General features: G+C 40.2%; 2 protein-coding genes across 7 annotated transcripts in view; one reads left to right on the top strand and one right to left on the bottom strand.

The window, feature by feature from the left end:
• ccdc88ab (coiled-coil domain containing 88Ab) overlaps positions 1 to 10,991 on the bottom strand; it is a 48,166-nt gene extending 37,175 nt beyond the window's left edge. For all 6 annotated transcript variants that reach the window (XM_028422960.1, XM_028422965.1, XM_028422966.1 and 3 more), the window contains exons 1-3: positions 10,448 to 10,991; positions 10,232 to 10,332; positions 2,589 to 2,697 (exon numbers count right to left, since the gene is read on the bottom strand). In XM_028422960.1, coding sequence (XP_028278761.1) covers positions 2,589 to 2,697; positions 10,232 to 10,332; positions 10,448 to 10,510 — 273 coding nt within the window. In that variant the 5' untranslated portion in view covers positions 10,511 to 10,991. The remainder of the gene's footprint in view (positions 1 to 2,588; positions 2,698 to 10,231; positions 10,333 to 10,447) is intronic.
• Positions 10,992 to 16,031: 5,040 nt separating this feature from the next.
• Positions 16,032 to 22,525, top strand: pnpt1 (polyribonucleotide nucleotidyltransferase 1). The gene is made up of 28 exons (XM_028422990.1): positions 16,032 to 16,150; positions 16,343 to 16,403; positions 16,845 to 16,919; positions 17,036 to 17,141; positions 17,224 to 17,273; positions 17,366 to 17,429; positions 17,511 to 17,558; positions 17,696 to 17,809; positions 17,979 to 18,165; positions 18,283 to 18,334; positions 18,510 to 18,567; positions 18,663 to 18,759; positions 18,851 to 18,953; positions 19,069 to 19,139; positions 19,347 to 19,383; positions 19,475 to 19,541; positions 19,620 to 19,709; positions 19,817 to 19,870; positions 20,119 to 20,228; positions 20,369 to 20,440; positions 20,665 to 20,728; positions 20,815 to 20,898; positions 20,974 to 21,057; positions 21,165 to 21,271; positions 21,438 to 21,493; positions 21,652 to 21,730; positions 21,824 to 21,871; positions 21,948 to 22,525. The coding sequence occupies exons 1-28, from the start codon at positions 16,032 to 16,034 to the stop codon at positions 22,101 to 22,103; spliced, it is 2,313 nt and encodes a 770-aa protein (XP_028278791.1). The 3' UTR covers positions 22,104 to 22,525.
• The last annotated feature ends 259 nt before the right edge of the window (positions 22,526 to 22,784 follow it).

The following is a 22,784-nucleotide window of genomic DNA, read 5'->3' as shown; positions in this document are numbered from 1 at the left end:
TTTAATCAAAATAATGAGTTCGAAGAGTGAGATCAATCTACTGAATCACAAAAGGCAGCCAACCATACAAGACTTCCACTTACCTCTTTTAAAGTGGTACAGTAAATTTAAAACCTGCTAAATCCATCAGCCTAAGACCTGAATGGTCCTGTTGTCATCCATATGGCTCGGGAAATGTGAAGCCAGTAAGCCCGAAAACAGCCACAGGAAACGACCACAGAAACAAATATCCAAAACTTTTTATGATCTGTCTGATCATGGATATTCAGAAACAACCTCTTAAACTGTGGAAAGCACAGTCTCTAATATTATTTAAAATGTATTGAGCTAGAGTACACAACCAAAGTAAAGTATGACTATACTGTAAACCTGGCAGACCAAGACCACATTAATACATATTTACAGCACATACAACAGCATCCTTGACGGTAATGTATCACAGTTTTTTTGTTTACTCATGGACTGAAATGGCCTCTTAATTAACCAAGTGTATCTTAATATGAACCTCTCAGTGGATGGGTTCAGTCCCTGAAAGGTCATCTTGGGACAATCGGACACAAAGCAAGGACAAAGGAGAACTGTGAAGGATTTAAACCTGTAGGTGGTCTGTGAGTCTGAGCCTGACACAAATGGCTGCACAATAGTGTGACAAAGAGTTCAACCACCAGACAAAAAGGTACGATTAATCAAAAGCAGCGGACGAACAAGAGTTTCATTGTTGGCCAACAATACCCTCCTAAAGCTAAAACCATGCAGATTACACAGTGGCATGAACACAAAACAGCACCAGTTTCCCCACATTATGTCTGCTGTTTTCTTAAATGCCACTCATCTCCCAGTAGTCAGACAGCTAATCCCAGTGTCTCAAATAAATGTGAGCCATTATCTTATTTTACAAGCTCACATTTTCCAAATAATTCTTTACAGCAGTAATTGATCAAATGAAACAAGGTAAGACAGTAACAGCAGAGCATGTCAGGTTGCTAACAGAGTCACACCCAGGTAATGTCCTTAACCTTTCCCGTCATCTCATCATCCACAGACTCTAATGGTCACTACTTAACCCTTAGTGGCCACTGACCTAACTACCAACACTGTGACAGATAATTATAGCCATTTCAAGCTGCCTAGTGGAGCTTTTGTAGGCTTATAATGCCAAAGTCTACACAATAGGCTGACTGTTTAAATAAGATGACCCTGGTGTGATTAACGAGATGATCAGAAACAAAGCAACGCCCTACTAACAAAGTAATTAACCATTCAGTGTCACATGCTCAAAACTAAGAATCTTAAGGACTGCCCAGGGGCAAATACAGAGAAATAAATTCATGCTTTTTTAGGTGCTACACTGTAGGTAATAATTACCACAGCCCCACGAGGATACAGGCCATGAGTGTGGATATTGTGTGTGTGTCAGTGTCGCTCTGTCATGACAGCATTCCTCAACCCGCTGCACTGTCACAGCAGCATGTTGGATCACACCCAGCTCCTGGTTTTCATAAACACAGTTGATGCACTGTAGAGAATCATATTCTCCTGGAATGTTTGATTTTGCTAAGCTTGCTAGTTTCACACTTGGCATAACAGTTGCACACAGTAAGAAGCTGACACAGTGTATTTAGGCAATGCTGTATGGGAGCAGACTGAAGTGCTGGGAGGTGCTATCGGGCCAGCCAGGCTTTGTTATATCATTTCCAGGGATGTGGAGTGGTCAGTTAGGGTTCAGGATCTCCAGTCATGTTGACAGCTTGAATGTTGAGTTTAAACATCCAAGAAGACAACAATGTACCCAGTTACAGAGATGATTACAGCTTTTCTTCAGATCATCAAATATGCATTGGAATTCTGTATGTGAGAGGTTTTGGCCTTTCTGATATCAAGGAATCAATCCTGTCATCTTTTAATCCTCTGCTCTTCTTGGGCTCATTCGATGAGAAGGGAAGTTTTAATTATTTCTTTTTGTAATGAGTAACTGTGGTGAGAACAGAAACTGACATGCAGCCTGATTAGCTGATACTGAACACGAGATAAAACTTCACTACATGCGTACTTGTATCACATTCATATCTTTGACTAGAGCTCTAAGTCTGTCTTGGAATTAATGTTATGCTGTGAGCCACTTCCAATGTTATTCACTTTGTGGCACCTCTGATCTGACCTTTTATAACAGAATCCCTGTCCAAGAGGGAATCTGTGCAAAAGGTACCTATACTTTCTTTAGGTAAATAAGTAACTAAAGCTAGAATGAATACAAGACATTCATCAGAATACCTAGTAGATGCATAACCACGCTAGTGCATTTTACATTTCTGACTGTGCCTTCTGACATCTGGACAGGGCTCATGATACCACATCAGTGGTGGGGTGTGTAGCCTGATATTTTTCTACAGCAAAGTGATACCTAAGTATGGCTACCTAACCCATCATTTGAATAAAGACATTCGGTGTCAGCAAAGTCATAAGAGTATATGGAACCAGTGTTCCAGTGTACAACGATATGTGCATTTGTTGATCTTCTTTCTCTTTACAAATGCAACAAACAGCTCTTAACTATTTACATTCTATTAAGTTCAAAAGGAAAGCCTTACCTGATAGAACGCTTTAATCTGCCTGGTGAGAATAGAAAGGTTCTGGATGCGCAGTGTTGGGTCATTGTTCACTTTCTTGTTGGTCCTCTGCACCGTGGTCTTTGGATTTCTGTAGATGACAAAGAAATAGTGTTGTTTATAAAGAGAAATATTGGCTAAAGCCTTTGTTAACTGGAGCATGGACAGTTTGAAACACCTACAGTATGTATCAACTTGACACCATGTTGCTTTATGTGACTGACCAGGTGTGTGTTTGGCTAAAAACATTAGCAGGACAGTGACAAACCCTTGTTCAAGTAGGCTCAGTGCCATAACCATGCTAAAGAGAGATGCATAAAAATGCTGCTGGCACCAGACTTCCAGACAGAGTTGGCTCTAGCAGTGGCCTGTGGGTGTATGGATACAAATTTACAAAACATAAGCAAACCAGATTCATTTGGCCCACCATGATTATCTTCCCATGGAAATTACACCCACCACTATGTAACTCTGCATGACCTTTGGTTCTCGAACCTCTTGAGACAACCAGTTCTTAAAATGCACAAACGGGCTCTGCCCCAGCTCAGAAAAAGGCACTCAGGAAGTGATGTATGCCGATAAGTTCACAATCTTTAGTTCTTCTCATCTGTCTAAAATAGATAGGAGGCTTCTTGCAGAATACAGAGGCTGCATGATTATCTGGTTGACTCTTGCCCAAGGGATGTTAAAAGGAACATGCATGACAAATGATGCTATCGCAGGTTTCAACACGTTTTACTGAACGTCAGACATTCCTCAATAAACACTAAATACCTCCTCCCTAAACTCACATCAACAATAACATAAAATACCATAGTAGATGCACATCTATGGAAATTACCTTCAGAATATCAAACTCAATTTTATCAAATGCCTTTCCTCACGTTACATTGGCTGACAAGACCGATGTGGTAACTGACTAAAGGTGACTACTTTACAGCAGTTTGTGTCTTTGCCTTTCTTTGGAATGCTTGACATGCCGACTATCTGTCAGGAATCCCTCTTAACAGCTAATGACTTTCTTGTGTTTTAACTCTAAAGTTCTGTGACAGAGTGTGTGCTCCTGATAAAAGGCTTGATGAAATGGAAAGTTAAAGGTTCAAATGTTAAATACTATGCAAGACCTGTGGAAATAATGTAATATCTGCTTATGCCCTCAAGGAAATTCCCTTGACTCGCATAAAAAGCTGATGACAAAACCCTACTGCCGAGGGATACATGCTGTCATTTTTTGGCTTCAGTCTACGCTGCCTCTTAGGTGTTCTGGTTGGCATTTTTTCCTCTGCTGGGCCTGCCATAACACAAAGAAATAACGCAATGTTTTATCTTTTAAGTTAGCTTACTGCACATGGAGGATGGTAACTGTCTCTCAGTAACCATATTAGTTGTGAATCACCGTCCCAGACATATTTGTTCAGAATTGGAATATTCTAAGAAAAACACACTATTCATGTGCTTGAGATTTTAAGAGGTTTTATAGACACAGAATATGGTGCACACACTTCACACTTCAAAGACATGTACATTTCATGACCTATATACAGTATGAGGGTCAACGGGACGTAAGGAGGGGGGAGGAGAGTGCAGGCTGCTCATAAATGTATGCATGCAAGTAGTCTGTTGCACATGTGTAGTCATCCATGTGCATGAATGACTGCATCTCTACACAGAACAGCACAACCATGTCTGCACAGCTCAACAAGGACTTAATCCAGATTTGCTACAAAAACATATTCAAGCCTTTCTGCTGGAGGGAAACTTGTGGTTGATTTGTATCTTCCTAATCACTGCTACTACTATGTTTCTACTTTTCACATAAACCAATTTGAACCCTAAATATATCAATTAAATAAAGCAAGACAAGTTTGATGTTACACAAGAAAAAGGGGTAGAATTTCTGGTTAAATGAAAAGCCCAAATCTAAGGTCAACCGGCTGCAGTGCGGATGTGTTAATTGGCCTTTTGATCAGCCTCCGCCCAGAGAGACACACACACTTATGCTAATAGGAAGGACAGAGGGCTCTTTTTAATACTGGTCTGAATGAACAGTCATGTGATCTCCCCATCTCCCCCTTCACCCACACACAGCCCCTTTCGAGCCCCATGGTGGGCGGGGGTCTATTTAACCTATTAATTAAAAAGCACAAAGGAGATTGTAATCCTGTCAGAGCGAGGAGGGTGAGGTCCTAAATGAGGTGTGAGAAAAACAGCAAGGAATAAGTTTCTAATTCCATCATCAGCATCGTCTGCTGAGCACATGGTGACGACAACAACATCCATATCAACCATCCTCATTTACCCGATCTCTGCTTGCATATGTGCAGGATCAGCAAGTGAATGAATACGACGACTTAAAACAGTAACAGTGGTAAAAATCCTCCTTTGTATTACCTCCCCCCTCCCTGTTCCTGCTGATACAGTAAACCTAAGTCTTTAACTAGGCAAATAGATTAGGGATAGACAACCAAAGCCAGCTCAACAGCTAGCAATGCAGACAAATAGCCAGCGAGTCAGCCAGACGGCCAGTCAATAAGCCGGTCCGTCAGTGCTGTCGATAGGCTCTGCAGCCTTATGTAGAGCCCGGGGCCACTGGGCATTCTCCTCTCATCTCTTGGCTTTGATTGGCTAGATAGGTTAGGGAGTAGTGGTAACCTATATATGACAGGCTACATCACAGTCAGCATGGGCAGCCAGGCACATGCCCATACACATGCACACACACAAAAATGCAGACACACAAAGAGAAAATGCAGGCTAGCTACAGTTTGCCACGTGTTGGAGATGGAGCTTATGAGCGTGCTGTCCAAACACAGCGAAGGGAATTATGTGTGCCTCCATGTGAGCTAAGGCCACATATATACAGGGGCAGAAAGGAAATCTGAGCATCGATGCTCAGACACAAAGACATAATGTTAACATTGTTTTCCAGCATTATTTTTTACAACAGAAATCTGTTGTAATGGTCAAGGACTGCATCCCCTTTTTCTCACCCACTGTGCTTTTCGCATGGGAACTGTTAGTACACAAACAGGCCAGCGAGGGTGGGACCACTGGTGTGTAGTTCTCATCAACCCATTTCCTTGCATTTCTCTCCTGTCTTTGTCTTTCTGTTCCCACTGGGCCTCTTCCCATTCCTCTCCTTTGCCACTGTATCCATAGGAACTGCAGCCAAACTCACTGCTGTCAAGCATGATGTGACCTGATGAGTACTTTGCACTTTATCACATCAAGTGTTTCAAAAAATGCATAAAAAACATAATCGTGCCTTGTTCACTGACTTACTATATGTAAGTCTCAGAGTTCCTCCCTTGGACAGAACCTGGTAAATAATTAATTCCACTTTGCTGTTAATTCTTAACTTTAAGCTACTGAATAAAAATCACCCCTTCCTGCAGATGTTCCATAACAAGTCTTCCAGGGAACAGAAGGGATTACTGTATGTCCCATGAGCCAGTGAAGGCTAAAATGTGAAACAGATGGAGGAAGGGGCTGATCAGATACAAATGATTGAATGTAACCAAATATAAAGTAGCAATAAAATTCACCACTGACTGGGTAACTGGTTGGTCGCTGGATGCAAAATTGAGAAATATTGCTTTAAAAGTAATCTACTGCAAATCAGAGTGGCTCTGCATTTTTTACACCTGAGAAAAATCTATAAATGGTCCCTGGAGGTTTAAGCATGTCCTTGGTTCTGAGGTTTGAGAGCCTCACATTAACACAGCCTTGTTAAAAGTTTTTGTCCTCTCAAGGTCACATCTGCCATTTCCTGTCTAACATGACACACATCCTCCTGCCAGACTGACATAAAAGGACTGGTGTGACACAAAGATGATTATGAGAGTTGAGAGATTAACGTCCAGTTTCACACTTTGATGCAAAAAAGCTAGACCCCCACAGTCCTGGCAGAAGAAGCAGTGGGGGCAACCAACGGACAGACTGACAGGCCAGCAGTAGATTCCAGCTGGAATCCCAGCAATGTCTGCTGTAACTAGCCTCTGAGAAAGCCAACAAAGGATTTACCGGGCCGCTCAAAAGAAAACAGAACAGAGAATGGAGAGACGGAGCAGGAGAGTGTGGCATAGGATACACAGAGATGATGAAGACATCAGCAGGAGGAAGGATGGGAGGGAGAGAACCGCAGTAGGTTATGGGACATGACTCAGTGAAGAGAGAGAAATTAGATTAAAGTTAACGAACAAGTGTAGCCCCAATCTGAGGCTGCATTAAAATTATTTTCATCCTACTTTTATTTAGTCTTTTAAGTTGTGCTAAATGTATATGCCACTCATTGGCTCATTATCATCCATTATCATCCATAGCAGTTCTATACAATTTAAAATCATTATGAAGATGAATAACATTAAAATAAATAAGATCTAACTCATGTGCTTCTTTAAATGTGGTCTTTTTTAGATTCTACTGGTGGTAATAAAACACTGCAAGATGGTTGTCTAACCTCAGAATAAAGCTACTACAGAGCAACAAAGACTTTCAAATAATAAACAGAATGTAGACTCCATATGGTGGTATAAATCAAATAAAGCATTTGACAGTCAATAATAAAAGATGGTAGTGTTCAATAACAGTCAACAGCTGAAACCATCATTCAGTGTTTTAGAAAAGCTTTCACTGAGCAGATGGGTCCAGTTTTCTTGTGTGTTTGTGTTTGCAGGATGTGTTGAAAAGCCAATTCTGTCATTAACCAATGGCAGCTGTAGTGATGCTAACATCCTCTGTATGAGAGCCTGAATAGAATCGTGTTTTTAAATCTGCATTCAGTACAAACAGGCCTAATCTCACAGGTATACCTTTGCATGAAAACGTTGGCATGTTCACTGTATTCCTGCTCTCATCCTAACGTGTGCAATGATTCCGACTGATTTACAGGCATGCATGGATTTGTCAGAATATTCAAACCAACAGAAACATGAACCTGTTAAACATGCGTAACCACATTCTTTTCATGATCCACAGGCATTTCACTACCTCACACTTTCTTCAACAAAATTAGTAAATAATGTGTCCTTCACTTTACTGTATCCCAGCAGGCAGCAGAGGACAAACGGGCTGGCATGAGCTGGTATGGGTCTACAAAAACTGGCAGAAAAGTAGACATTCAACTGGACAGTTGTCACTCTGACAAAAATTTAATTGGCGCCTTCTTGCTGAGCGGGAAACTAATTGGTTTGACAGCTCTATGGAGTCAATCTAATTGGCTAGGTAATGTCAGTCAGAGGAGGGCAGGGGGAGGGGGCGTAGTGCCATCTGGGTGTCTGTCAGCAAACCGTTAGATAATCCTGGGGTCGGTCTCTCTCTCTCTCGCTCTCACATGCTGCCCTGACGACAACTGCTGCCATGCCTGTAGCTTTGTGCTGGATAGAGACATTCAAAGACAGAAAAACACTACAGCTTTTATAGCAGCTGCTGATATTACCAGTTAAACTATAAAAAAGGTCAAGTTTCTTTGAATCTACATATTACCACTGCAGGTATGTGCACAGGACATAATTGCAGCCCATTTGATGAATTCCCCTTTCTACATCTGCTTCCTTCTACTCCTGTGTGTTTTTTTTTTCATCTAAACAGCAGTCGCTAGTTGTGATTGGTCACTATATAGAAAATAAAATGAAATAAAATTGACTTGACCTTCTTGGGGGTGCCCCCCTAATATAGTGGTAGGGGAAACACTGAGAGGGGAGGGAAGCGTTACTAAGCAGCCATGTGCCGTTTCAACTAATTTTCCCTGATTTTCTGACACTGAATAAACTCAAGTCAATGTTTGATCAACGGCACCATTCATAGGTTTATGCAGCAGCAAGAACACATTGCTGGTAAAGCAGACAAGCAGACAAAGAGTAGTCTTAGAAACATTAGATCTGACCAACACTGTAGCCCTTTTGTGTGGGAGGCTGGCTGAACAAGATGACTACCAACAGCTGCCTCAGTCCAAAAACCAAACGTACCAACAACAAAAAAAGCATCCACAGTTACACACACACACAGACCCACACAGGCACAGAAGCCCTGCAGAAAACGCACACACATAAACATAAAAACACACAGAGCTGGCTGTGACTGGCAATCCCTGACATCCTGTCAGGCGATCACTAAGCCAGTCACAGTTCATTTTAGCTCAACGCAGGCTGCTCTCTACAGGAGCACTGCACAGCAGCTACACAACATTCCCATTCCAACTCATTCCATTTATTTGCAGACATAAATCCCACTGAGCAGCCAAACACCTACATCTTAAAATGTATGGATGAGGAACATCACATGATTCAAAAAGGTGTAACACAGTTGCCGTGTCTTTGCATCTATCATGTCAAGATTTGTAATTTTATGATTTGTGGCAAATACACTTCAGTCTCTTCATCCTCCAACCCTTACCCCTCATATCCTTCCAGTCTACCTTCCACTATATTGTGTCCCACAGGGGAAAATGCACTGAAAATAATGCTGACTATTTCAAAGAGCCTATGTGTCTAAAAGGAAGGACAGCCCTGTTCAACTGAACCTACAGCACAGCTTTCAGTAGAAACATCCTGGAGGATCAGGAAGAGGGAAACAAGCATGGGAAAGACAGTCAGCTAGGACTGATAGAGCAGTAAGAGGTCAAGGACAGAAGAAGAAACAGTCTGATTAAGCAGCTCCTCATGCAATGCAGCTTCTCTGTAATCCTTCTAAAACAACTCACACGGGTTACCTAAAATAAAATCTGCACTGATAGATCTGCATGGAAGACCAGTTTCCACTGATCCACACAAGTCTTTCAAGCTAACTGTTGAGATGCAGACAAGCAGTAGGATACATGCTGACAGTGTGAAGTATAGCATTAGCGGAAAATGTGAAAAATTGTCCCGCAAGCGGGAAGTAACACCCTGGAGCCAGACAAAGGAATGGAAAGCTGTCTCCTGCCATGCTATATATATATATATATTTGTAGGTGACTGGAAAGACAGGACGTTTTGACATGTATTGCCTCTGCCTCCTCCAATATCTTTCAGCATCAAGAGGTCAGGAAGACAACAAAATGTGAATGTGTGCACTGCTGCTAAATTCACATCCAGATTCAGTGCTGCAAAGCTTTAAGGCTTCTATTTCTAGTTTAATCTACGGCACAGCAGGAAAACGTGCTGCAGCTTCCAGGGGCGGGGTGTTCTTCTTCCAGTCTGCTGCAGATGACAGTGTACTGGAAACAAAACAAGAGCAACTGGAAGTAACGGTGGAGTATGCTGCACCCATGCGCCTAGGATGACTGCAGCTAATCTGCACAACTCAAAGAGACTATTCTTAACAATAACTGTCTGCAGAGATATATGACAGTGCAACCAGTCACTGCCCCCAATACAAAGTCCCTTTGTGCGTAGCCTACATTCACTTCAGCAGACAATTTCAAGTGCTGGACAGAGGCTGCAGTTGCTTAATTTGCTCATGTGGGGATGACCCCACAAAAAGCCCCAGGCTGAGTATCACCCTCCTCCACACCTATACACTGTACACTGAGCACATTGCATGGATACTGTACGGTTCCTATGCCCTCATTTGTCTGATCTTTTTACAATATAGTTGCCAAAGCAGCAGGGGGAGACATAGATTTCTAAATGTGTGAAATCACTCACATCTCCAGCATCATCTCGTTCAGGTAAATCCCATCCACTAATTCAATGTATTCCGATAATTTGGTGCCGTCACTCACGGTCTTCTGGCCGACTGTCTTCACCTGAAAATGAATAGAACAATGTAAAATAGGTGTTAAGATAATCAATGCACACTTCAAAGAAGAGCATGGGGTGATTGATTAGTGACACATTTGAATAGTTAATTAGGGATCTTACCCAGCAGACCAGAGGCGTGAGCATGAACTGCTCCAGCAAAGGGGTGAAAACCTCGCTTTCCATATTTCCCCGGCGCCGTTTATTTCCGCAGATATGGAAACAATATCAAAATGACTATATGTGTTGTTTAAGACTCCAATACAATTAAATCGACGCTCATGTTGACCATTAAAGGACGTCCGAGAGGGGGAAAGGAGACGTTAATCCACAGTCTTCTTCTTCTCGACACGAGCCAGCTGTTTCAGATGCCAACGACGGGGCCTGGCTTCACAGCAAGGCCGGGAAATCACATCTTCTGCTAAAGACACTTACTTAGATTGTAGTCTGTAATTCAGCTGGGCTTTCTGTCTGCAAAACCGAGACTACATGAGAACTGTGCCAGGTACGGTTTATGGAAAAAATCCGAAAAATAAACGAAAATATCCAATATAAAAAAAATCCAGAGCTTTAAATCCTGGTTATGAAAGGGATGGCTGACGCCTCACATTTAAAAAAAAAAGTCATTTCATGTCGGTGACTCCTCTCCCGGTGCTTGGCTCCTTTCAAAAGCCGCACACTACTGAGCACAGGAGTGACTGGAGGACACATAGCACCGCCTCCCTCTCCGCTGCATCTCCCTCCGCCTCCTCTCCTCTGAAGGAAAAGTAGGGCATTAACCAGAGCATCCTTTTCTGACCGCAGTTCTTCGGGAATGTTTCTTGGAAACATTTAATTATGCAGTGCAGTTTAAATTACAAGAATAACATTCTGGGAAAAAAATAAATAATGAAACTACAATACTTTGTTGTTTTAATTATTCTATATGCATATTGAATATTGCTTCTAGTTCAAATTAATGACAGGTTAAAAGCAACTAATGATTGATGCACATTCTTTATACACGTAAAGCACACATATGTCAAATCATGTAGGCTACTGACACCTGCTGGGTACACAAAGAGACTAATGTAAATGCACAGTATTGTGTACAGGGGTCACACTCGGGATGATTTATCTAAGCAGAACAACACACATATTTAATGCATAAAAACAATGGAATAGTCATGTGGTTGTGTGGTTTCTAAGCCAAAATATAACAGTGATAATAACTTGCTGATGTATTAAATCAAACAGCTCTGAGCATTTCACCAGTTATTCTACACACACAGTGTTTTTTTACTACATCAGCAGCAAGCTAATGAAAGATAAGCCCGGACCTACATTCATTTACCGTAGTGGTCAGAGACACCTAATCAACATTTGATGAATGGCTCTGACGCTGTGAATAGGGAGCAGGCCAAATAGACAATTAAAATACAATCAGTGATTTGGGAACTGGGGACCTGCCTCACCTCTCAGGAACCCAGCAAGAATGAATAGATTATCTATGTTCTCCTAAAATGTATAAGGCGCATGTTTTAGAGGAAATGTTCACATTTGGAATAATGACATGGATCCTGACTAGACCTGCCGTGTCTTGTTTCAAGCAAAACATGTTTTTGGGATATGAGCCAGGTGAGTGCACATCAGATGGTTAAACCAAGGAGAGCAGCTTCTTGAAAATAAAATGTAGACTGTAAACCATCACAGCTTTATCCAATTCTGTCATTCAGTGGTAGCCTAATGATATCAACTGTTTGTTTTCTATATGTAACTGTACCTGCAATACAACAGCTTCCTCAAAACAAGTGAAAACAGCCTTTATGTGAACAAATACATTTAAATCTCTTATGTAAACAAACAGAAACTAACCACATTTGATTGGAACTGTCCTCCTCCCTTTGATCACAAAGCTCAAATTGACAACTCAACTTCCTTTATCTTATCGGTATTGGTTATGTGAGAAGAGGGATTTTGCTCCACGCAAACGTCTTCAGATCTTTTTGTGAGGCGACCCACACACATTTCTACTAACCCTGTCACCTCAGCAGACAAACAGCAAACCCTGACGCAGATAATGAAAACCTTTTGATACTCGTGTAGCGCCTGCTTCCCCGCACAGCAGCCTAAACACATACTGCTCACTTATTATGGAGGAGTAGACATCATGTCATTTTCTATAGCTCAGCTGGTTTGTAATTGTGTGTTAGCATTTATTTGCATTTGTGTGGGATTCGTTAAGCTGGAATGTATTAAAAAGTATCTATTATTCATGATGCTTTGAAGAATTTTTGTTGTTGTTGTTGTTTTTTGTTGTTACATATGAGCCCTCCACATCCACTGGATGACTCAGAACCAGAGCAGCAATACAGCCACTAATGAAAGAGGCAAGATTACAAAGCGGAAACCCAACAAATACATTGAAATGCTGAGTGACAGAGGATACGGTGTGCAGTTGGAATTTTGGATTAAAATATTCACTGACTATGAGACAGCAGTCTCTAAGATGGCTGCAGTTTCCTGTTAGTTATTTCACAGGAATTTACCAGTCACCACAAACATTTTGATTTGGACGGCTGCTCATGTAATGCAGCCATAAAAGCATTGACTGTGAGCTGACTAATGCTGCACAGAATTCTCTCTCTATTCAAGTAACATATAACCTCCAATGACCTCCCCCAAATGTAATGTGACTAATTCAACAGGATAAAAGACAGTTGAGTTGAGTTGAGTGAACAACAGGCCACACATGTTGTGTAAAAGATAACCTAAGCGTTGTTTATTTCTGTGATTAATTATTTATCAAGTCAGCAGGCTTGGTGGGTAATGAATGACTAGTTGATCTGTAGTCGTTGAAATATTTTGCTATAAATGAGACCAGGTAACTGAAGATTCTATAATGAAATGTATTTAAAATTAAGTATTTTTGATGAACATTCAGATTTAAATAAGCCACAAACGTGAAAATATGACCATCGAACACACAATAGTATTTGTTCAATGGGACAAAAAAAAAAACAACAGCACACAAATCATTGAACACTCCTGCCAAAACAATTTAAAAGTCTGGTCTCTGGCTCAACAATGGAGGTCACCCTGAGTGTCCACTCTGTCTCTGTTTGTTTCCTGCCATGGGAAATCAATGCTCAAAGCCTCGAGTTTAAATGATTAAGATCCCTGTGGTACCAGCAAACTCTAATAGCAGAACCTTAGCGGGGGGAGTAAAGGCATGTGTCCCAAACCTCACTGCAAATCTCCTGCAAAATATAAATCTAAGATGAAATAAGATAAGATGTGCCCATCTAAATACAGCATACATTATGATATGATTTTCCCTCGGTTTACCAAGATGGTGAATTTGGTTGTAGTCTGTTTTTGTTGCTGTATGCAGATCATTTAGCATGAGTACAGCAGAGTCTGATACTGTCAAGATGAGACTTAATGGCTAATTAATGTGCATTAAAGGGTTGAGACCATTAGGTATTCTCTCTCTAGAGTCCAGACCTCAGGCTTTAAATCACTGAGGCTTTTCAGGGAGTCAATATTTTAGGAATGCACAGATCAGAGATCAAACAAAGGTTTAATTTCACATTAGTACAAAAATCCTTCATAATATTGTAGTAAAGATTCTACATGTTGACATAGGAGCTGTAAGTATACTCTTTGAATTAAGTAGTTAGTTGCAGGTATATCTTAACACCTCAACTACAACAATTCCTGAGCTAATACATTTACAGCTATACATTTGTATATTTTTTATCAATGTACCATTGTGATAGGCCTCTGGTTGTTGCTGCCCTGCTTTGTTCAAGGAGCCTTGCATGGGGCATAATGTAATTATCATGCTTATGACAAGGAAGATTGTGCTTGACCAGCTCAAGTCTCCACCTGTCTAACTGTGTTTTCTTCATATCCATGTCAGTCAGATCAATTACTTGTGTCCTATTGACAAAAAGAAATGCTGAGATTTGTTTAACGTCAAGAAATTAAATGCATTTAAATAAGAAAACTTTTATTCAAATATACAAATAGGTGTTATAATAAACATGGGTTCCAGTTTTACATGAGAGAAAACTCTGCTCTGTTCAGTGGAGCTGTCACTGGATATTTAGGATGAGGGATAATCTCCCTTTAAACCCTTGTCTGTTTGACAGAGACCCAGAAAAAAACCCCTCAGATCTCACCCACATACAAAATCCTGTGGATTCTACATGTGTGTGTTCATGTGTGTGTGTGTGTGGCAGAGATCTTGCCTCCTGAAAGACCACCACATGAAAATCACAAAATCCCTTATACCTCTTGAGTCCTGAAATAACAGAGACACACATGCATTCCTTTTTAATGTCACCCATGCATTGTCAGCTACAACCACATTCTATAGTCGTCTTGCTTCTTAACAGTGCACAGTTCAAATTGCTCAAAGGGTCACAGAGACCTCTGTAACATGAAGGTTAAGGAATGGATTGATGCACATTGACAATTGACAAATAATCAATTTCTATGCCAGTCAATGGACATTTACATTTAGAAGAGTAAAGTCTCATCAGTAGCCTACAAAGCAGCACAGCATCCTCCATGGAGCGGTTTTGGTCCAGCACAAACCACTGACTGGTCCATTACAACTTAATAGTCCATAGCTCTGCTTGGTATTAATGAGAGCTCAGTGTGTCCTGGAGCCATGGAAACAAGACGATAGCAGAAACAGTGGTGATAATGGGAATGTGTACTTGTATGTTTCAGTGAGTGTAAATGGTACTGCTATTCTCCCCTGCAATTAGTTGCTGTGTGTGTGAGTATCTCTGTGTGTGTGCGCGATGAAACTAATCCAGAGAGTGTCAGAGATGCTGTTAATGCTCATCTGTTACCATAACAACTGCTGCCGCCCCACTGTTAGGGAGCTGGCTTACTGAGTGACTGGGGGGGCTGTTTGCTGATAAACTAACTTCTAAACTGAGTGTCTGATCTGCACACAAGATCACTGACAGATGTTTGAGACAGATGTGTTTTAGTAACATTTCAATGTTAACAACAGCAACACGGCATGCATGAGCAAAGGCAACTTTTCATTATGCATATCTCACACTGTGAAACACATGAGACTATGTTACAACTGTTTGTATGCTGACAAATTGTCCTGTATGATTGAGCCAAGCAAACTATTAATATTTTTTTCTCAGAATCTCAAAAGGGCATCTATTGATCAGTCTGGTTTGTCTAATCAAACATTATCTTTGCAATTCTGACATCTAGCGGTGAAAATTTGTATTGTATAATAATTTTAAAACAAACCTATAAAGATACTGTAATTAAACATCTGCACACTTATCATTGAAAATGTATAATATGAAAAAAGAGTAGAGTCATTTTCACATTATTTTTTAAAAATTAGAACAAATTTAAACAAATACCATATCTAAAATAAATAAATATTTTCCCAGAATATATTCATATACTTTGTTTCAATTATTAAACATTTCTCCACAGTTCCTGACACGGATGAATAATTTTTAGAATACAAAAATAGGAACGTTTCAATAGCGACTGGTAGGACGCTTTTAATGTTACGCACCTTACCCTTGTCAGACCAATCAGAGGGCGCGACTTCAATACGTAATTCCTTACGTATGACGTACTGTCATGGAAGCCCCCTTACGCGTGTGTCTAAACTGTAGAGGACTGTGACTGTACGCCGTTATTTCTCTTGTTTGGGTCGTGTTCCTCAGATATGATGTATTTGCTGCGGCTCGGGCGCTCTTTCGCCCGCCTACAGGTGCGTTTATGTCACCAGAGTGTTTACAGCAGCCACGCAAAGGCACGGAAAGTTGGAGTGGACCTTGGAGAAAAGTGAGTTTCGTTTCTCTTGTCCATTCACATAACTGTGAAGGGAGAGTATATGATTGCAAACGTTTCAGTGTCCACTGTGAAAATACAAGCTTACACTCTCATCTGTGTAAATTAGGAACAGACAAGTGTAAAGGAACACAGTCCTATTTTTAGTGTGCATGAATCTCAGAAATGTTAATGCTCTTGTTGTAGGAAACTTGAAATCTCTACAGGAAGGTTTGCCAGATTTGCTGATGGAGCTGCTGTAGTACAGGTACTATATATACTAATATTTCATCAACAGAGAGTCACTAACATTTTTGCACTTATTGGTCATATTACTTTTCTCTCAAATCAAACCAAACCTTTTTGCTAAATGATGTAGATAGCAATGTATTCGGTAGAACAAAAGGTAAAAAATATTAAGTAATGTAATATTATGTACAACACCTGTTTTTCCTGTCACTGTGGGTTTGTTGTTGGTGCTTTATATATAGTTTATAATTCTTTAGTAAACATTCTTAGATTATTAGTCCAGAACTACATTTGTGATAGCATCATTACATGTGGATTTTCTAGGAATATAAATTACAATGTTTACCTCCAAAAAGAACATCTAGGAAAACTAGATAATAATGCAAACCTCTTGTTGTATGTCTATTAAAAGAAATAAGCTGGTATTTCTTGTTTCTTGTATCTGTTCCTCTGCCTGTAGCTTGGAAATACCTCTGTGATGGTGACGGCTGTGAGCAAAACCAAACCTTCTCCATCTCAGTTCATGCCACTCGTGGTATGTTCTCCATCGTTTTTGTTTTGTTACATCTGTGTGCTTTCCAAATAGGTCTTTTAGAGTCAGCTGACAAGGAGAAATGTTTCTCTTGAATAAGTATCCATATGTTTTGACAGGTGGACTACAGACAGAAAGCTGCCGCTGCAGGTCGAATCCCCACCAACTATCTGAGGCGAGAGATGAGCAGCACAGACAACGAGATCCTGACCAGCAGACTCATTGGTGAGCTGATAAGAGCGTGTCATCCTTGACTTGTAACACATCTTTGTTTTGTTATCGCTCTAATTCTCTCCTTTTTTCTCAGACCGATCGATAAGACCGCTTTTTCCTGCTGGTTACTTTTATGACACTCAGGTCAGTTCAGTTGGGCACACTTTTCACCATAATATCATTCATTTCCTTTCGGAATGAAGACGTGTTCAGCCTGTCTTCTTTTCATCCGGTAGGTCCTTTGTAACCTGCTGGCAGTTGATGGTGTCAACGATCCAGATGTGCTGGCAATCAATGCAGGTACAATCTCAGTCATCCATGTTTACACAGAGCATACTGTTTTTGGATGTTTTCCTGAAACCTTATTTTCTGTCACTAAAGCTTCTGCTGCTCTAGCCTTGTCGGACATCCCCTGGAATGGACCCATCGGTGAGGAATATTTATAATAACACTTGAGTTATTGGCCCTTCATCACTTGTTTATTTAGTTTCTGTTTGTTTTGGGGTTATTTTTGTAAAAATAATTTGCCTGCCTCCAGCCTACCTGTGTTTTTGCATGTTTAACAGGTGCTGTCCGTGTGGGCATGGTGGATGGAGAAATGCTGGTTAACCCCACTAGGGCAGAAATGGCTTCCAGCACTCTTAACCTGGTTGTGGCAGGAGCTCCCAGCAGTCAAGTGGGTAAGTTGGCAAACATACTATCAAATGTGTCGTATGGGATCATTAGCTAGTGAGCAGAGCTCTGTTACGCTGTAAGCCATTGATGTGTTCACCACAATTGTTCTTAGAATGCATCACTTTACTATTACTTTACTATTTGGCCTGACTTGTTTAACTCTGTGTCCTCCAGTGATGATTGAGGCATCAGCTGAAAATGTGCTGCAGCAAGACTTCTGTCATGCGGTGAAGGTGGGAGTCAAACACACCCAGCAGATCATACTGGCCATCCAACAACTTGTGCGAGAACACAAAGTCACCAAACGCACCCCAATCAAGATGTTCTCTGCCCCGGCTGGCATGGTGGAACATGTCCGTAGGTAAGACCAGAGAGAACTTTTTTTTTATTACTACCTCAGCTTTACTTCTCAAAAATAAGGGGCATTTTGGTGGATGTGAATAATGACCTGGTTGTTTCCTTGTTATTTTTATTTTAGATTGTCCTCTGAGAGGATCTATGCTGTTTTCACTGATTACACTCATGATAAGGTGTGTGTTATATTTACAAACAGTTAACTGTTTCTTAGCTTTCTCCTGTCCTGTGATCGTCAACATATCTAATCTGTTGTCTGTTGTTGAATTTACATTTTTCCTCTGTCACGTTAATTTTTTATTGATATTACCATTTACCTTTATTATCAAACCTCATTATCTTGTTTTCAAGATTTCAAGAGATGAAGCAATCAACAAAATTCGACTAGAAGCTGAAGAAAACTTGAAAGGTAAGATTTCAAGCTTAGCTAACTCACTAATTAGAGATTTAACTTTTTATCATTTGAATTCAATCACCTTATCAATTGTTGCCTTCTGTGTTTAGAAACATTCCCTCAGGCTGAACCCTTTGAGGTTATTGAATCCTTCAACACTGTCTGCAAAGAAATATTCCGCAATTTAGTGCTCAATGAGTACAGGAGGTAAGCATGGACTGTAGTGAATGTATATTCTTGCAATGCTCAATTTGAGTTTTTAAAATGGTGCAAACAAAGTTTTCGTCTGTGTTTTCAGGTGTGATGGGCGGGAGCTGACATCTTTAAGGAACATTTCCTGCGAGGTGGACCTATTTAAACCACTCCATGGCTCAGCTTTGTTTCAGAGAGGACAGACACAGGTGAAGACCACTAAAAAATTTTGTAAAACTGACAATCAATGTCATAGCCGTAAAGAAGTCGTATATAAGGTTACAGTGTTGTAACATTGTCCGCATTGTCCCCTCCTTCTTGTAGGTGCTGTGCAGCATCACATTTGACTCCCTTGAATCCAGTATCAAAACAGATATTATCACTACAGCCTTGAGGTAGAACGATCACACACATCTTTTTATTATTACTGTTAATTAATGTACAATGCAAAAGGCTGTTGGTCTTTGCACAGGTGTTCTGATATTTATGACAGAGAAGTGCAGTTTCATGTTATTAGACAGGATAACATGAAACTGTACTTCTGTCATATTTGAAAGAAATTTAAAGACAATTTACACTGATCTCTTAATTTGTTTCTGCAGTGGAATCAAAGACAAAAACTTCATGCTTCACTATGAAGTGAGTGAAATCCTGAGTGAAACATTTGTAAGGTTGCATATATTATTAAATATCAGATAAACCTAAAATCTGCCTTTCCTTTTAATTTCAGTTCCCTCCATATGCAACCAATGAGACTGGAAAGATGGGAGGCCTTAACAGGAGAGAGCTCGGACATGGTGTGTTTACATATTTAGTATCTGCTAGAGTCACATTCCCATAAAAACCTTTTGTGTTATCGTGTGTGTGTTTTGCAGGAGCTCTGGCTGAGAAGGCTCTGAGACCTGTCATCCCTAAAGACTTCCCTTTCACAATCAGAGTCACAGCCGAGGTGCTGGAGTCAAATGGTGAGGAACTGGCCAGCAGTCTCACACAGACACTTGCCAGTATTTGACTGTGTTGTGTTCCTTTTTTTCTACCTCTGTCTATTTCCATGTTTTTACCTCCTGCTTAGGATCCTCTTCCATGGCTTCAGCATGTGGGGGCAGCCTTGCTCTTATGGATGCAGGTACAGAGAAGGGAAATATATAATATATTTTATATATATATTAGGTTTTTTATTTCAGATTAACAGTTGTTTAATTTAAAAAAAAAAACTTATTTAGCCATTTCTGCAGGTGAAAGCTAAATTGACACAACTATTTTAGAGGTGGTTACCAGTAAATAGGATTTTCTTAACTAGTTCTAATTACATGATGGGATATAATAATATATTTTACTAAAATGTTCATCTACGGTATAAATCTGTGTTGGCAGGTGTGCCCATTTCTTCTGCTGTGGCAGGTGTAGCCATTGGCCTCATCTCTAAGCCCCACCCAGAGAAACCGGCTGATATAGAGGACTACAGATTGCTAACAGATATTTTGGTACATACAATGCAGCTGTTGGTGTCCGATTATCCAGTCTTTGGCTGATGTTGCTGCTTAATTGTGACAGTTTGAATATGTATTCTTATACATAATGATTATGTATTTTATACTGTAAGTAATAGTATTTCTCAATACAGGGAATAGAGGATTATCTTGGAGACATGGACTTTAAAGTGGCTGGAACAAACAAAGGCATCACTGCTTTACAGGTACTTTATTTGATGACCCATAACAAGATTTATTTTTGATTCTGGTAATAAAACTTTTTTTTATATTACCTGTTGGTGTAAATTTGATTTGATTTGTAAAGTATTAGAGATTAGATTAGATTATAAGGTCAAAGATCACTCAATGATACTGAATGTGCATTGTTTGTTAGGCCTATTTATCTATTCTAATTTCAGTTTCCTTTTTACTTTGATTTAACCTCCAGGCTGACGTGAAGATTCCCGGTTTGCCTCTGCGGGTCGTCATGGAAGCGATCCAACAGGCCACAGGTAACGTACAAAGCTAAATATTTCACACAAATCAGGGACGTTTGTGGTGGTTTGATGCCCATTGTTTCAATATTCTCATGTTTTAGTGGCAAAGAGGGAAATCTTGGGCATCATGAACAAGTGCATAGTAAAACCCAGACAAAGCAGGAAGGAGAATGGACCTGTTGTTGGTAGGTGAATACACACAAGTAATGCATATTTTAAAGGCAGAGTTACTGAAACTATGAGCTTCATTGTGTTCTCAGAAAATGTGAAAGTGCCTGTGTCCAGACGAGCTCGCTTTGTAGGTCCAGGAGGTTATAACCTTCGCAGGCTCCAAGCTCAGACAGGTAATATTCAAGTTTAGTTCAACTTATTAAAATTCAGTGAATCAAAAAGGCACCTCTGCTTTACTATATAAGTATCTTGTTCCCCCCCCCCCCTTCTGTTTACTAAGGTGTGACAATAAGTCAGATGGATGAGGAAACATTTTCTGTGTTCGCTCCAACACCTGGAGCCATGCATGAAGCCCAGGACTTCATCGGTGATATCTGCAAAGATGATGTAAATAAACAGTTCTTCAATTTGTTTTTGAAATGTAGTGGTATAACGGGAGGTACATTTTGCTGCAGGTGCTTTATATCAGAATGAAATGATAGAAATTAAGTGCTATTAGATACATACACATTATGTGCATAAACATATGTGTGTATATTTGTTTGTTTTACAGCAAGAACAGCAGCTGGAGTTTGGTGCCATCTACACTGCTACCATCACAGAAATAAGGTAAACTACGGTAATCCAGTGCATTATTTATCATTAGGAATATAGACTATATAGTATATATAGTCATAGCCACATTGGGAAAACTATTCATCAATAACATAATAATCTAATTATAATGAAGAGCTTTTTGTAGTCTTAAAGAATGGTCTCTGTTTTAGGGACATTGGTGTGATGGTGAAACTTTATCCCAACATGAGTGCTGTCCTGCTGCACAACTCACAGCTGGATCACAAACGGGTCAGTAAACTTCTGTAAATCTGTTGAGAAGGAGACAGAAGACAAAAGTCAAATACTACATAATAGTTGCTGCTTTATATTTTTCCTCTTTAGATCAAACATCCAAGTGCTTTGGGTTTAGAGGTGGGGCAGCAGATACAGGTATGTTTCACCCTCTAAATTGCCTGATGTGTTTACATTCTGGGCAGCCTGTCTCTAACTGCTATTCTGCCATCAGGTCAAATACTTCGGAAGGGACCCCACAGATGGACGAATGCGGCTTTCGAGGAAGGTGCTCCAGTCTCCTGCTGCGACAGTTGTCAAGACTTTGAGTGACAAACAGAGCATCTCCATGGGTGTAAACAACATCCAGTCAACAAATACTGATTCATGACACACTACCATGACCAAGTGGATTAGATTTTTCTAAAAACTGTGTTAAGTGTGCTGTACTGAAAGGAGGTTACTCAGCTGCTGTGAGTATTTGTATGGACAAACTGAGAGACTGATGATAACAAGGAGGAAGGACATTTCCAACATTTATAAATGTGTACACCATGTTTCTTCTGCTCACTGTTTCATCAAGAAGTTCAGCGGTTGCACAACAATGGTTGTGTTATTTACATGTGTGATAATGCTGTTGTGTGGCACATTGTGTATCCACTACAACAGTATGTCTGCCAAGATTCAAATATTGGCACATTAAGAAAGCAAAATGAGGACAAGAGAAGTGTTGTTTTCTTAATATTCTCTTTCCTTTATGTTGTGTCACAGATGTAGTATAAGCCATCTGAAAATAAAACAATTACCACTGTGCTTCATAATGTAATAATTCACAACTGCTATAAAATGCTTAGAGTAAAAACCTTTATGCCTAATTTTCCATTCATAAATTAATTAATTAACGATTTTATTATTTTCCATACAAAGCAATGTAGTGAAATCGCAGCGATGCAATAGTATGTCCAGTGGTGTTATAGCTAAAAACAGCTCAGACCACTACCTCTGCATGCAGCAGTTACCTTTTCCCGCCTCACGGTGGCGCTGGACCTCCTGACGCTGCAGGTCTGCCATT

The sequence above is a fragment of the Parambassis ranga genome, chromosome 15 (genome assembly GCF_900634625.1).
Source record: "Parambassis ranga chromosome 15, fParRan2.1, whole genome shotgun sequence".
In the NCBI taxonomy this organism is placed as follows: Eukaryota; Metazoa; Chordata; class Actinopteri; family Ambassidae; genus Parambassis; species Parambassis ranga.
Note: the sequence above shows the minus strand (reverse complement) of the source record. Positions and strands in the feature narration are given on the sequence as shown.

Bases quoted from the DNA above. Each gene is read 5' to 3' on its own strand.
- pnpt1 (XM_028422990.1), top strand. From the start codon at position 16,032: ATGATGTATTTGCTGCGGCTCGGGCGCTCTTTCGCCCGCCTACAGGTG. The intron at 17,142-17,223 runs GTGAGCTGATAA...CTTTTTTCTCAG, and splicing joins CCTGACCAGCAGACTCATTG to ACCGATCGATAAGACCGCTT. The intron at 18,760-18,850 runs GTAAGCATGGAC...CTGTGTTTTCAG, and splicing joins GTGCTCAATGAGTACAGGAG to GTGTGATGGGCGGGAGCTGA.